Source organism: Moschus berezovskii, chromosome X (assembly GCF_049115385.1).
Source record: "Moschus berezovskii isolate FMDL1 chromosome X, NW_MosBer_1.0, whole genome shotgun sequence".
NCBI lineage: Eukaryota > Metazoa > Chordata > Mammalia > Artiodactyla > Moschidae > Moschus > Moschus berezovskii.
The window spans coordinates 28998212-29014891 of record NC_142488.1 but is presented as its reverse complement, the minus strand read 5'-3'; the positions used below and the strand labels follow the sequence as shown (position 1 = coordinate 29014891).

At 40.3% G+C, this 16680-nt stretch overlaps 1 protein-coding gene across 8 annotated transcripts in view; it reads left to right on the top strand.

Moving 5' to 3' along the window:
- The window catches only part of DMD (dystrophin), a 2246075-nt gene that overhangs the window by 2178187 nt on the left and 51208 nt on the right, over positions 1-16680 (top strand). For all 8 annotated transcript variants that reach the window (XM_055393453.2, XM_055393450.2, XM_055393451.2 and 5 more), the window contains 3 exons: positions 2753-2818; positions 3907-3972; positions 6427-6585. In XM_055393453.2, coding sequence (XP_055249428.2) covers positions 2753-2818; positions 3907-3972; positions 6427-6585 — 291 coding nt within the window. The remainder of the gene's footprint in view (positions 1-2752; positions 2819-3906; positions 3973-6426; positions 6586-16680) is intronic.

Below are 16680 nucleotides of genomic sequence, written 5' to 3'. Positions count from 1 at the left end.
TTAATGTAACTTATTTTAAGTAGAGGGTATTTGTCTTTCTGAAAACATTCTTTTTAAAAATATATTCTCTAACAACTGAAACCTGCCCCCACTTTGCCTTCCCATAAAAAGTATGCTGGATTATTCAGAAGTAGTGGGAAATTCTAATTTTGAGGAAGAAAACAAACCCAGCAGGCTAAAGTCCCTGTAATATGTGTAATTTTATTAAAGTCTTTATTCATGGGGTGGTAAATAATTTATAAAATAAATTGTAAAGCTATTTTCTTCAGGCAGAAGAGTCAGGTCCTAGAGTGCTTTATCTTGCAAGAATTTCATTCGATATTAACAAATCCTATGACAATGACAGCATTTAGTCCATTCAGGATGGATCATACAATTTGAAAATTTACTGAGATACAAATCTTTTTTTTCCTTAGAAAAAAACCCCTTCTTTACCTGGATTTGTCACCTTAGTTGAAAGTAAACCTGGCATAAACCTTTTATATTGTTTGTCCACAAGTGAGACGGTCAAATAATATTCTTTGAGCTCTTCTGCATTGAAAATTTATTAATGGAGTTGTCACAGATAATGAGAAGATGGTGGAGGGGATGGAATTGGCCATTTACAATAACAGGAATAATCCTTTGGGGGATCTATCACTTTATATTTAGGAAGTGAGAAGGGATAACAGTATTCTTACCTTCCCTTGGAAAAGTGCTTAGAAGACTTTGCATTTAGCTTTGTTTCTGGGCTAAGTGGTTTTATACTTTTACTAATTCTTGGTTTTTAGATGATTCTTCTCTGACCAGTATTCCCTTTTGGCTCGTTTTCTGGTTTCATAAGTACCTCCTTTAGTGTGTGTGTGTGTATATATATATATATTTTAGATTTCTTGGTTTTTATGAGTTCTTGTGCTTAAGCATGCTGTGTTAGGTGCTACAAAAGTTAATAAGAAAAATAACATGGAAATATCCTCAAGGCTAAGAATTAAAGCTTTGCATAAGATATCCTGTTTAAGATTTTATTAAAGTGTTTTGCATTTACATGGTGAGCTTTCTTAGTGCAGTTATGCTCCAAGATCTCAAGATCTTTTTTCTTCTCTACACTACCAAGGTAGTAACTGTTACAAGGGAGAAACACTAATATGTTTTCCTTGATGGTGGGCTTTTAGCTTCTAAGAAGTATATAATCGAAAGACTGGTCTGTTCCAGAAGATAGGGCTTATAAACCAATTAATCCAAGTACTCAGTTATCTTGACCTGCAGTGAATATTTCCAAGCAAACCTTGGCATTTTTCTAATAATGGACTGTTCCAGGGTTCTAACAAATTAGCAGATTATCTCCAAAACTAGAGTGAAGATTTACCTGAAAATCTTTGGATCTGCCTGGTAAATTGGGTAGCCATCCTTTTGTTCCCTTATGACAATTTTAGTATCTTTGTAGTTTATTCCAAGTTTTAGTCTGGTGACAATTGATGTAGATAACATTGGTTTCATAAATAAGACATTTATCTCTCAGGCAAGATTTCAGTTCCCTGGTTATGAAGTGTGTTATAACCATTTTATAATTATGTGTCTTCCTTAAGAAACACAGATTTCTACTATATTTCCTATGTAAACATAGGTAACTACATGTTTTTCTTTCTTTTTTTTTAACTGTAAGAAAAAACATATTCTTCTTAGTGTTCTGACCAAGTTCTTGAATGCTGCTTAGACACTGGACTAAACTAGTCCTTACTGAATAGATCACTGTCGACTTTTGGACTCATGCCTTTACCTAAGGGCATTCTGTGTCAGGAGAGAAATGGAAGAGACCTTTTTGTCCTATTCCAGTTAAAACAAAAAGCACAAGACCAAACTGGTTTTCAAAACAGATGGATTTTTTTCCTAAGGTTAATCTAAAAGATACTATAAAAACTTCAAGGATAATTAATACATCAGGTATGAAAAGGTGAAAACATGTCAACCCTACCAAAATCTTCATCTGTGAAGCCAAAAAAATAGGGTTCTTTTTTTACCCACAAAGTAAATAGACTATGGATGCTTATCCTCTTCTCATTTTTCACTCTGTACATTAGAACACAGTATCCCTAATAAGAAATATTTCAGGTACTGTGACATTCTATTGAAGTTAGTAGTTCTTTTTTTAAAGCATCACATTATAATTTGGGACCCTTCAGTTTTACTCTACCAAGTAGCAGTACAGTCCCGCTGCTAACGTGGTAGATATATTCCTTCTTTACAAAATTGTGCAGACCAAGACTTCTTCATACATGGAATCTTGGTCACAGACTTCTGTGGCCTCTCCAGAGCTAAAATCATTGACTGCAAATATACTAGGCGAATATACAGTTTTCCTTTAATAAGAAGGCAGCTAAAAATGGCACAGGTGTAAACTGTGTAAAGTTTAAACCATATACTGCTAACACAATTTCACCGCTATAGATGATGAGACAGGACAAGATAGGAAGACTGAATGTCATGTGGAGACTGTGTCCTTGACCTTTTCTGTCATTAAAACTTGCCAGAGAAGTTTGTGATCCCTCCTTGTGGCTTTTGAGAAAAGCAGAAGGATGACCAATCCTCTGTCAAACCTAGATTGTCAGTACTTGATGATCTCTCTAAGATATAGAGACAACCAGATGTGTACCTTATTCATAGTTTTAGGCTGAAAGCATTCTAGGCCGTGTATATAACAGAACTGTGGGGTGGGTTTTTTTTTTTCTCCATTAATGGATGGTATCTGTGACTAATCACATTTTCTGCCTTATAGGCCTGCCTCGTCCCCTCAGCTTTCACACGATGATACTCATTCACGCATTGAACATTATGCTAGCAGGTATGAGACTAGTTGAATGCCAGGCAAATATTGATTGAAATAACTAACCAAGGAAAGCGAACCTATAATCATTTCAGACAAATCTTTTCTTTTCTCCCAATCTTGTCTGATTTCTACTAATCACCTTGCCCTCTAACGTGCATGCCGTTCCAACTGCATGTTGTTTTTGAACACCAATGAGAGCTTCAGTCCAGAACAGTCTGCCCTAACCCCGGCCTTTAAACATTTTGAGAGCTTTGTTATGTTCTATATACTGAGCACGTTTAATCAATTGACTTAGAAATCATCTACCCTTAGAAAACTGCTAGACCAAACATAAGTATATGAAGAAATGATGCTATGTTATATGCAGAATACGAAAGTATTGGCTTTGATTTCTGTGTATATTTGACAAAATGTGGTGTAAAGAAGAGAATCATTACTTTTCCTAATCCTTGGACCTTTCTGTCTCACGATCTTTGTGTTCGAGGTAACTTTTATATATAAGAACTAAATTGATAATTGTAAAATATGCCTGTTAAGTACATCTGTTAACAGTTTGGTTAACTTTCAAGTTGTAAAAAGGCTATTATTGTTTGAGGTGAAGGAGGTTTTTAAAGGTAAAAATTGGTGGCAGAATGTGTAGAGAGCTGACTGTGAATTATCTTTTATCAATATTTTAACTGCTGAACGTGTTTATCAACCATGGGATGTATTAACTAGCTATGTATCATTCTGTCATCAGTGGAAAGCTTTAATTGTCTTAAAAAACACATGGGGTAGTGGAAGGTATGGAGTGTGTTTGTTGTTAAGGAAGCTTGTCCCATGAAAACAGAGGCCTCTTCTCAGCGAAAGGAAGATCAACCTGTGGAGAAAAAAATAATGCAACTTCTCTTGTAATTTATAGCATAAATGTAAAGCTGCTTAACTAGCTTGGGTCCACCACTCACCTCAAACGGCTAGGCCAACACACACATCCTTTAAATATGAAGGATTCCTTTCTCCTCTTGACATGATTTATCCTTTAGTTTTCAGGAATGTTCGATTAGGTCTTGAATAGAGTCTAAGAAGTCACAGAAGTTTTAATGAGCTTTTACGTTTTTTATCAGGCTAGCAGAAATGGAAAACAGCAGTGGATCTTATCTAAATGATAGCATCTCTCCTAATGAGAGCATGTAAGTATCCTGTCTCTTTTTACAAAATGTTCCTGACCATGAAATTGCTTGGAGGGATTTAGACATAGGGTAGCACAGAAGATAGGAATTAGCATTTATATTCATTGGATCTTTCTGGGAGACGCTCATTGGCTTTTTTTTTCTTTAACTCTTGACATCCCAGCACAGAATGAGCTCCTCCAAACTGTGGCACAAATGTTGCCAGACATTTTGCCTTCCCCTCATTCAGTGCTGTACTAGCACAAATTGCAGGGTCTCAAACACCGAAACTGTATGAAATGTTTACTCTTTGCCCAAACCTGCAGGATTTTTAAAGGGACTGGATGTTAATTTTTCAAGTGATAGCTCCATCCATGGGCAGTAGAACTATAATCTTGGAATAGCTGCACTGGTATTCCCATGGGGTAGCTAGATGGGCATTTTCCTCCAGAGAACCTAGCAAGCAGTTTTTTTGTTTGTTTGTTTGTTTGTTTTGTTTTGCGATTGAGCATCTTCATGAGCTAACAAACTGAGGCAGTCTTGTGAAGGGTTTCAGAAGAGGAAGTACAAATTGAGGTCACGTTTTTGTAGTGGGATGATACGCCAGGCCTGGCCAATTTAAAGAAGGTGAGAGAGTGGTGCTCAGCGTGGCAGAGAACACAGGGATGGCAGGGGAACAGAGGCTTCATTACAGAGTAAGGGTAGTGTTGACCATAAGGAGTATTGAGGAATCCTGCCGTGAACCGAGAGCCTGAGGTGGAAGGAGCAGATTGAGAGGCTTGTATGGAGGACAAACTGATAACTGAATAGACAACTTACAGAGATGAAATCTAGTCAAGGTACAGTGATGGTGTTAGTTTCTTAAGTTACAGATGTCTCACCATTTTGTCATAGAGAATTTAGGCAAAGGGAAAATGGTAAATTTATTCACATGTACTTGGTGTGGCAACCCACAGTCACAGTCAAATGAGAAACAGCCTGTATAAGGATTAGACTGAAGGCAATAGTACCTAAGTAGCACTTATACATAGCTGGTTATTGAAGACATGAGAATAAGTCATCTCCTCTGGTACATTAAGGTGATCAAGGTGATAATAGAGTCAACACTCAGCCATTCATAGTTATACTAAACTAAAAAGCCTTTGCCCGCAAATAAAACTGTGGTACATTCTCTTTCTGAGCTGTAGGGGAAAGTATTAATAGTATTAATGTATTAACTAATTTGACAGAAAGATATGTAAACAAAGAATCAACTAAATGTAAGCAACCTGAATGACTTGATTCTTTGGATCACTGATTTGTATGTTAGAAGCTGTAGCACATTGACAGTGATTCCAGCTGTATCTATGTAAGAATGGCTGCCGTTCACTGACTGCCCAAGAGAACAGTAAGATAAGTTGAATTATAACTATCTGTTGTAATTAAACATGGGAAGTCCTCACGATATACCTTCAGAATTTGGGAAGAGGGCTAACAGATTAGCTGGCCAAACTGCATTTGGTTTATTTTTAAGCAAAATTTAGCTGTAGCTTATTCTGAGGGCATAGTATCCATTCTGACTCTGTGTTGCTTGGGAATAACATGAAATCTTAGGGTCAGGTCAGGGGAAGAGGTTTGGTAGATGGGTTGACTTAACTTAAATGTTTATTTTTAACACCAGTCATTATTTTAATTGTAACTTACCAACCAGTTATCTGACCTGATGGACCAAGATCATTTAAATTAGGAGGATTTTTTTCCCCAAGTATCTGAAATTTTTTCAGCTCAGAGATGAGAAAAGGAAATTAAGCAGGTGTGGAGAGGGAAATGTTAACGTATCATCTTACTGATGTCTAGCCAGAAACAAAGGGTTTTAGCCTGTCATTAAGAACAGGGTGAATTTTTTGTAACTTGGAGGTACACAGTCTTTTCAGGAGCTACGGGCAGTGCATTTAGAAAATAATTTCTCCTGTGTATTAGAGATTCCCTGGATATAAAGAAAGATGGCAGCTGCCTCCCAAAATACAAGCCTTTGGCCTCTTTGTTCCTGAAGATTAGTCTTTCAAAGCTGGTCTAAGGAATGAGTTGTTCAGTCCTCTTTTAATTAGTCACGTTAATGGCTCTTTTTTTTCCCTGCTGATTTTTGTTTTTCTAGCTAAACAATAATTGAATGAAATAGTCATTTAATGTATAGTTTCATTATCGTTACCATCCTGCTTCAGTGGGGTTAAGAAATTCAAGCCATTGATTTACTCATGTAAATAGACCACCCAGATTCGATGGAAAATCTGAGCAAGAAACACTTGGAACTGTCACCAATAGGAGGGTAGAACCACAACCTCAAGAGTATCAAAATGTCTTTAAAAGCAGGAAAAAGGGTCTAATTAATTGTTAAGAGCAAATAACTGTTTCAATTTTAAAGTAGACGCCCGAGTCCCTGCCCCTCAAAGCAAAATAAGGGGAGAAAAAACCAAAACCTTTGATTTTATTTTCCAGAGATGATGAACATTTGTTAATCCAGCATTACTGCCAAAGTTTGAACCAGGACTCCCCCCTGAGCCAGCCTCGTAGTCCTGCCCAGATCTTGATTTCCTTAGAGAGTGAGGAAAGAGGGGAGCTAGAGAGAATCCTAGCAGATCTTGAGGAAGAAAACAGGTGAGTTTTCTTTGTAGCTTTGTCATTGGGATGCAGAGCGCATACACTTGCACACATAGAAAAGTGCCAGGAATCTTCACTTAGAGTCATTCTATGTCTAACTGTTTTCTCCAATAATCTGTTTAGCTCCATGTACAGAGTTTCTTTTTTGTCATCTGAAAGAAGAAAATGAATGTAATAGCATAAGTAAGAATTCATACATTAGGTATTAAAGAAATGAATGCTTGTGGTGGTATTTGATTTGCTGCATGTATTTGAGAGGCTTTGATCTCATATTTGAGACTAGAGTTTAAGAACAAAGTAGGTCATTTAATTTTCTGATGATATAATTTGTACATGTGTTTGGCCATATTACCTATCTTAAAGCATTTAAGAAAGTAGGCTCACTGGTCATATTTGGGGATGAATTAGTTCATCTTATTTTCCATCATCAAATACAGAAATCATTTATGCTCACCATCCTAGCAGATTAGTGAGATAATTCTAGTTGTCAGTCATCACTTGAAAAAGATGTTCATGGGAAAAGACAAGAAATTATAAAAGTTAAAAAAAATTTTTTATGACTCCACAGAGGACAAAGATGTAAAGGTTTGGCATGTTGTGCAGCATCAGGATGATCCGAATCATTTTACTTTGCTTTTGTGTTATGTGTATGACATCACAGGGCCCTTGCTTAAGAAAGGCTTTTGCACGTGATCACTTCTAACTCAGTGTGCCTTCTTTAGACAGATGCCACCAGGCAGGTCTCTAAAGGAGCAGTGGCTCACATTTGTGGGACTTGAGTACTTTCATGTCTTTGGTTTAGCCCAAGGCACGAAGGCCTCTTCATCTTGGCAACACAGTATGTGTGAGAACCAAGTGCCCTTGACTGTGTCACCTGAAGATGAAAAGGCAAACTGCCCTTCATCCATTGCTTGCTGCTGCCCCAGGCCTCTGTGTAGCTCTCAGTACCTCTGACCTGTGGCCAGAGCGCCTTATCTGGTCGGCTTGCCTCTAGTCTCTCTCTCACCCCCCAGTATATCCTCCATACTGATGGTAGTTGTGCATCTTCCCAGTACCAGGAGCCATCACAGCATTCTTCCTTGACTGGATTTCTGCATCTTTTTTAAAAAACCTACCTTCTCAGCTGGACATTTTCAGCCTTCCACAATTTTCTCTTGACCTGGTTTTTTACACCGTCGTCATCTTGTGTACCTAGATTCTGGCTGTGCTGTTGTAACTACTGTTTATGAATGCGTCCTGCTCTCATCCACATTCAGGGTTCAGCTCCAGCTTGCTTCTCAGCCTAGCTGCCATCCTCCACGCCATTGCTCAGAATGATTTCCCCACCAAGCCCCTAGCAGATGGGGCTGCATTTGGAAGTAATCTGTCGTTTGTCTAGTCCATGGGGTCGCAAAGAGTTCATGACTTAGCGACTGAACAGCCACAACAAATTAGATGTCTTTCGGGGTAAAGTGGTTATCACTGTACTAATCGGTCCCTGCATTTGGAAGTAATCTGTCGTTTGTCTAGATCCTCATAATGCCTTGGATCTTTCTCCATGAACTTCATTTCAGTTAGCTTTTTTATCAGCTACCCGCCACCGCTCCCCACCCCCCATCTCTCTCTAATGGGGACAGTGAATGCCTTTGGAATGAGGACTGTGTCTTAATCATGTTAATGTCCCCTATCGTGCTTAGCATAGTGTGACTATTTACTGGGTTCTCCAGAAATTTTTGGTAAAAGCCTGAGGTAAGAATACAGAGAAGAGATCACACAGGTACCATTCAGGAGTCAATACTGAGCATTCTGTTGGTTTTAATAGTAACATTATTTGGGGCTTTATATGTAAGACTGACAGTGAATATCATGGTAGATAAAACCTTTCCCTCTACTGTATTGAGTATCATTAGTATTCATTTATGTTAAGTCTTTAATTATTTTAGGAATCAAAGCCAAATAGGAAGAAAAGCTGGTATTGGTATTTTAAGTAGAATTTGATGTTGCCCAGGGCTAAGAATATTTTTCTACTATGTGAATGTCTGTTGTGCTCTATGTCTTTCTAATTCATTGGTCAAGAGTTCTGTTTTATTACTGCTGCACCTTCCCGCCATACCATTACAACCAGGCCAAAGAGTGTTGGTGAAGAGTAGTGAAACTATCATTTGTATTAGCATTTCATCATTTTCAGAGCACTGTAATGCATTTTGGGTCATTTCATCTTCCGAAAAGCGCTATGTACAAGATTGATAAGCAAATGTAGGTTCAGAGGGGTTCAAATGGCTTGACCTAAATTTCAGACAGCCAGTGGCGGAACCAACTCCAGATCCAGATTTTCTGACTCAGAATAGTCAACTCTGCCTTGTGCCGTAGCATAAGGAAGAGTCATCTTATATAAGTATCATTTATGTAGAATTGTAGCACATTCCATGAAAGGTACTTATACTGGAGGGAATATTTTTAGGACTACACATGAATAAACCTGTCCATCTACCTGTGGCACAGTGATAACCACTTTACCCCAAAAGACATCTTGTTGTTGTTCAGTCACTAAGTCATGTCTGACTCTTTGCAACCCCATGGACTGCAGCATGCCAGGAATCCTTATCCGTCACTATCTCCCAGAGTTTGCTTAAATTCATGTCCATTGAGTTGGTGATGCTTTCTAAGCATCTCATCCTCTGCCACACCCTTCTCCTCCTGCCCTCAGTCTTTCCCAGAATCAGGGTCTTTTCCAAAGAGTCAGCTCTTCAAATCAGGTGGCCAAAGTATTGGAGCTTCAGCATCAGCCCTTCCAATGAATATTCAGGACCGATTTCCTTTAGGATTGACTGGTTTGATCTCCTTGCTGTCTGAGGGATTCTAAAAAGTCTTCTCCGGCCCCACCATTCAAAAGCATCACACAAAGTATCCAAGGCCATTCCCTTAAAATGAAATGGTTTGTTCTCTGAAAGAAAGAAAAAAGAAAATATTCCAGGGCTGCTCAGAAATTCAAAATGAATCTGGTGTTGGTGCCAGTCTTTCTGTAAGTTATCTTGACCCTCAACTAAAGATCAGGATGAGCTTCCTTCTTTCTCTGCTTTGTCATGTCTTCACTTCATACCAGTCCCAAAGAAATGTGTCTGCAGCAAGGGTCCCCAACCTCTGGGCTGCAGACCAGTACCTCCTGTCAGATCAGTGGCAGCAGAAGTGCTTGAATCATCCCAAAACCACCCCAACGCACCCCTGGTCTGTGCAAAAACTATCTTCCACAAACTCAGTCCCTGGTACCAAAAAGGTTGGGGACCACTGCTCTTCTGAGCTCCCCTCCTGAAAGTAGCCTCTGGTTTTCTTTGCTCTAGCCTCTCCTGTCTTCTTGCACTTCTCAAAGTGCTTCAAAGAGCCATGACTTTGTCTTCATGATCCCACTTCAGTGTTGCTTAAGGAGCCTGTAATTCACCATTTCCTGTCCTTCCTCTGAGAGAACCCAGGAGGTCATTAGTTGCCCACCTAGCTGGTTGTATTTCCCTAGTCAAATTGGCTGCATAATTGAACAAATATAAGCACACATTTAGAGCAAATGGGAAAGGATATTGAAAACTGAGAGTGTCTTGGATCCTTTGGACATATGTCTATGGGTATTTTGTGTTCCTTTATTCTGTAGCAAGGGCTTGTCTCCAAAGGACAACAAAGGAAGGAGGCTTGAAAATCTCCATTCCTGACTAGATATGTTACTGAATTCTGTTATTCTTATTCATGACACCTCCCCAGCATCACCTTGGAAAACAGAAAATGGCTAATTAGGAAGTGTCCTGGGGCTATCTTATCTCTGTCTTTAGAATTCCATTTCTCCCAAATGTTGCACATAGCATTCAATAAATATTTGTTGAATAAATTAATAAATGAATGGAAATGAAGCTGAATTTATTTTCATTGTTATACTTTTGTATGTAGTTTTGGTGAAAACTCTTCTTAAAACCTAATTTCATAGAGAAAAGCCTTTTGGAAGCTTTTCTTCCACTTGCTTCTTAGAATACTTCCCCTTTTTAAATGTCTTCGATGAGTACCAAGCATTGCTTTGTCATATATTTAGAATGCTCAAAATTCATTTTCCAAATCCTAAGCCCTGCCTGTCTCCACCCTCCTCCCCGGCATTCTCTGATTCGTGGCTTATGCCACAAAGATAAGGTGAAAGCTCTGAGCAGAAGCTAAGTCTGACTCAGAATTTTCTCAATAGCATCTCTCATAAATTTGAGTGACTAGTGACTTCTACAGTCTGTAATGTTTCACTTCTGCATAACGTCTCTCCCTCATACCACAGATAATTCTGATTCACCTCTTTGGTTCAGTCCAGTTGGTTGTTGAGAATTTGTTCCACTGTGTGTCTTTAGCATTGCAAACTCAAAGTTTGTTTTTTTTTCATGCATAAATGAAAGCCTGCAATCTTCTGACTTAAATCTGTAGTGTCAAATTCCAAGGTATTTTTCTCTGCACTGTCTAAATGAACTCAGACTTGCTGTGAGATTCTAGGTACGATCCTGGCAATGAAAAAGGTAACCGTTATGAAAGAAAAAACCTCATTGTCATTCTGCTGCCTGCACATCAAATTGATTAGATTGTTCCCAAGTCTAAAAGGAGGGTAAATACTAACCAGATTCACTGCGAAGTCTACAGTTAATTAAGATGGTTAGTAGATATTGTATGATGCCAGGGGAATCTTGGAGAAGGCAATGGCACCCCACTCCAGTACACTTGCCTGGAAAATCCCTTGGATGGAGAAGCCTGGTAGGCTGCTGTCCATGGGGTCACTGGGAGTCAGACACAACTGAGCGACTTCACCTTCCCTTTTCACTTTCATGCATTGGAGAAGGAAATGGCAACCCACTCCGGTGTTCTTGCCTGGAGAATTCCAGGGACAGGGGAGCCTGGTGGGCTGCCATCTATTGGGTCTCACAGAGTCGGACACGACTGAAGCGACTTAGCAGCAGCAGCAGCAGGAGGATCTGGACTTCTAGTACCTACTCAGTACCTTTCATATATCTTGTTCTTGGGCAGCCAGTCATTATACAGCCTAAATGTGAGTATTCCCTTGATCCTTTTCATTCCTCCAATGGCTAGGTAAGATTGTTAATGTTATATATAGATAAATTCAAGATTGGTTACTTACACCACTGAATTAAACTAGCTGGTCATGATAATCATGTTGCTTTCCCTTACAAATGATGTGATGACTGGGTCAGAGTCTGGTGGTTTTCAATCTTCACAGTCTCAGGACATCTTTATTCCATGTTCCTTTCTTAGGTCTTTGTGAGAGAATCACATGATGGTGAGGAGATGGCCAAGATGAAGCTAAAGGGGGTCATGAGTGGGCATTCCGCCACAGAGATGTCGGGGGGAATAGCACGGGATGTTTGGAAACTGTCAACTGTAGTGTCTCTTCTGTAACAAGGCAGGGAATGGGACGAGACGAAGCCAGACAGGTCAGCAAGGCCAGGTGGGGACAAACAAAGATGTGATGAGGTGCTGAGGAGTAGGGGTGTCCTGCACGCCCCCCACACACCGGGGTGAGCCAGGATTGATCCTGTTATATGCATGACTCGGCAGCTGTGTGTGGATAGGGGCGGGAGGGGGTAAGGACTTTGAAAAGCACAGTCCTGGAAGAAGGAGTCATATTGGCAGGAAGCATGGAAGGCCAGGAAAGAGATGATAAGGGCCTACAGGAAGGTAATAGAAAAGGGAAGGGGTGAGGGATATTTTGGGGGAGGGGTGGGGCTGTGTGGCTGGCTGGTTAGTTGGATCTGGGAAGGGAAGAAATGAGCCCTAATTCTGGCCGAGGCACAACAAGGTTTGTGGGCAGCTGGTACTGACAACTCAGGAGGAGCTGTCTACTGATGAATTGAGAGTTTGCCCTTCGATTCAGCAGGATTTATCGAGGGCCTTCCTCAAAGTCGAGTCACTGGAAGATGGTGAATGGGGTGCAGAAGATGTCGAGTTTGAGGTTCTGGTGATGTTGTTGTTGTTTGTTGAGTTGCTAAGTCATGTCCAACTCTTTGTGACCCTATAGACTGTAGCCCGCCAGCCTCCCCATCCATGGAATTCTCCAGGCAAGAACACTGGAGTGGGTTGCCATTCCCTTCTCCAGGGGGTCTTCCCAATCCAGGGATCGAACCTTCGTCTCCTGCGTTGGCAGGCGGATTCTTTTCCACTGAGCCACTTGGGAAGCCCTCCTGATGACATACCCACGGACAAATGTGTGACAGGGAGAAGTGAAGCTGTGAAGCTTGCAGGAGGGGTGTGGGCCAGAGAGAACAGATCTGTGAGTCACCAGCTCACAACTGGTAGTTGAGACTGGGTAAATTTATCTACCCAGCGAGCACATGGCAGGAGAACAGTGGGCTTGGTCGAACTCTGAAAGATGTAAGCACTGAAATGCTTATATAATTCCTTTTATTATTTTAGTAAGTAATTCATGCACATTATGGGAAATCCAAAGACATGTAGAGAAAAGTGAATCTTTTTCCAGCCTTGTCCTCTGGCTGTCGTTCTCCCAGCTCTCTACATATGCAAATATTTGTAATCAGTGGTTGGGATTATTTCACAGGGTGCCGTGCAGTGTTCATTTGGTCTTTTTGTTCTACTTAAAGATCCCTAATAACTTTACACATGCTGGAGGAACATGCCAGAATAAAAGGGGAAGAGAGCTTTTCCCAGAGGAGACAGGAGGGAAGGAGGCACAATGACACAGGAGGAGGCCTGGTTTTGAACAAGAGAAGTGAAAGTGTTAGTCTCTCAGTCATGTCAGATTCTCTATGACCCTACGGACAGTAGCCCACTAGGCTCCTCTCTCTGTGGGATTCTCCAGGCAAGAATCCTGGAGTGGGTTACCATTTCCTTCTCCAGGGGATCTTCTCAAGACAGGACTTGAACCCGGGTCTCCTGCACTGCAGGCAGATTCTTTACCATCTGAGCCACCAGGGAAACCCAATCAGGAGCACCTCTGAAAATGCTGTTGTAAGTGACGAAGTCTGGGTAAGGAACAAGGGTGAGGATGGTAACAGTCCATGGTCACTATCTAGTAGGCATCATTGGTAGATTCTGGTTCTCATAGCTGGTCTTTACAGTTTTATAAGTTGGATTGGGCAGGAAAGAGCAGTATATGAGACATTTAATGAAACTGGGGCTTCATGCCACTTGGCAATATGAGCCCCCAAAACAAAGGGCTCCAGAACCTTTTAAGATAAAGGGAGCTAGTTTTCCCACATACATCAGACCACCAATATCTTTGATGGCAAGAGAAGCTGAAGGACATGCCTACCGCATTTAATAAGCTTGCCTCAGGCTGGGAGGACAGTTGCATGGGGCGGGGTCACCATGATTCAGAGGCTCAGTTTCCAACTAAGCGACCCAGTAATCCAAGTTTCCTTCAGTTTATCCTGAGTTAATCAAAGCTCAGGGGAACCAGTTCATCCTATCCCATGCAGGGATGTGGATGAATGACATCGAATAACAATTTATTTCCTCCTTTATCTGAGCTCTCCCTCTTTTAAACTGTCTTGTTACACGAAATATGTTAATGTGACCCTCAACCTTGATGGGGAGCAGCCTGAAGTTTGTTTGAAGAAAATTTTCTTTTCCACAGTAAAGATGGTTTTACTGTGCATATTATAATCCTCTGTAAACAGACAATTTAACTTAGATTCTAGTCTTTTTTTTAAATTGAAGTATAGGTGATTTACAATATTGTGTTTCAGGTGTATAGCAAAATAATTCAAGTATGTGTGTATGTGTGTACTTTTCTTCAATTTTTTGCCAGTATAGGTTATCACAAGATACTGTATAGAGTTCCCTACACTATACAGTAAATCCTTGTTGCTTATTTTATATATGGTAGTATCTGTTAATCCCAAACTGTACTTTATCCTTCCCCCTCTTCCCTTTTGGTAACTATAGGTTTGGTTTCTATGTCTGTGAGTCTGTTTCTGTTCTGTAAATAAGTTCATTTGTACTGTTTCTTAAATTCCACGTTTAAGTGATGTATTAGTCTTTGTCTGACTTCATTTAGTGTGATGATCTCTAGATCCATCCATGTTGTAGCAAATGACGTTATTTCGTTCTTTTTTATGGCTGAGGAATATTCCATTGTGTGTGTATGTACCACATCTTCTTTATCCATTCGTCTGTTGATGGACAGCAGCTTGAAGTTTTAGGTGCAAATACTCATTCTGTTTAAGTGGGAAATATATGTTTTTTTAAAGATTGGAGGTATCATTCCATTTTAGGGTCTTGTGTCTTAGATATCTTGGAAATGATAACAAAAGTAAAACTGGTGAACTTAGACCTTGGCACAGGAAATTAGATAGGCATAAGGATTGCTTCAGGCTTCCCTGGTGGCTGAGCAGTAAAGAACCCGCCTGCCAATGCAGGAGACACTGGTTCGATCCTTGGGTTGGGAAGATTCCCTGGAGAAGAAAATGGCAACCCACTCTAGTATTCTTGCCAGGAAAGTCCCATGGACAGAGGAGCCTGGCGGGCTACAGTCCATGGGGTCACAAAAGAGTCAGACGCTACTTAAGTGACTGAACAACAGCAAGGATTGCTTCATCTCAGAGAAAAACCCAAGTAACCTCCCCAGTGATAACAGTATTCACGATTTACCGGTATAGCTATTGTCTTCCTAGAACAGGCTAGATAAAAGCTGAAGCTCTTACAAGCCAGTTTCCCTTTTAGATCCTCCATGAAGACCCTCATCCTTCTTGTAGCTTTTATTACCAGACCATCGTGCTGCAGTAGAACTGACTATAGTCTTAACTTTCTTTAGTTATGTTCCAAGCCTGAGGGTATCATTCCACGCAACTCGCCAGATAGTTACTGAATACTTAATGTGTTTTTCAAAGTGCCAAGACTACAGTAAGGAGCCTTGCTTCTTACTCTCATGGAGCTCAAAATGTAATAAAAAAGACATTAAAATGTAAACAACTAAGTATAACCCAGTATTGTTAGTGCTCTGGGGGCACGGAGCGCTCAGTTCTGTCTGAGGGACTGGAGAGACCTTCTCAAAGGGAGGTGAGGATAAAGGCTGAATCAGAGTTTTCCAGGCTAAGAGAGGGAGTAAGGATGAGCCTTCCAGTCTGTCGAGACCATGAGTTATGTGTGTTCAGAGCACAGGAGGAAAAGAACAAGAGAGTAGTGGAATGGCAGCTAGAGATCACTGTTGAAAGGGTTTTATATGTCAGACAAAGGAGTTTGTGTTTATCCTATAAGCAGTTGAGCAGTTAGGGCTTTTTGAGGAGGAGATGATGGAGAAAAATGATTGTAGGCAGGGAGCTAAAGCCATGGAGACTGGCAGAAGGACAGTGCAACAGTTCATTGAAAGATGGCCAGGTTCTTAACTAAGGATCCCTTACACAAGTGGAGAAGGGCTGAAGAAATGGGAAGGTCATGGAATGAATGAGGCCAGGGAAGAGGAGAGAAGGAGGAATGAGCAAGTGTGAATTTTTCCACTAGGGAACTGGCACATGACAAGTAAACAAAAACCATAGAACATACAAGAAAAGCTACTAAGCAGCCAAGGTCAATGGATAGAGGAAAAGAACTATGTACTGAGTATACTATTGTTTGCCCCAGGAGATTCAAGTGGAAGTTTCCTATATTGCTTTTATGTATTCACTTTCCAAAAAGGATTTTTTTAAAAAACATAGCAGTAAGATTCCTATAGTAGAAATAGTAAATCAATGAACATAGTAGTGATTAGATAAGTTGATATAATTCAGCTTCAAATTTGGTTTCAGGTTCCCTGCAGGCAGGGGGCTAAGAGGAAACAATGATTTGTCTCTCTCTCATTGTTGGATGAAAGAAGTAAAGAAACATGATTCAGTTCAGTTCAGTTCAGTTCAGTCGCTCAGTCGTGTCTGACTCTTTGTGAGAATTATCTTTGTTTAAACCCAGTGTTCGTTACACATCCTTGACATCAGCCCAATTGTAGTGTTCTGTGGAACTCACTTTGGTAAGAACTGCAGGTCTGTACTCATGTCTCTGCAAATGGAGCCTGGATTTTTCTCACAAAATTTAACTCCTGATTTTCTCCAGTAGGGAAGTCCTACAACCCCAGAGACCAAAATAATTTAGTCTGGAAAATTC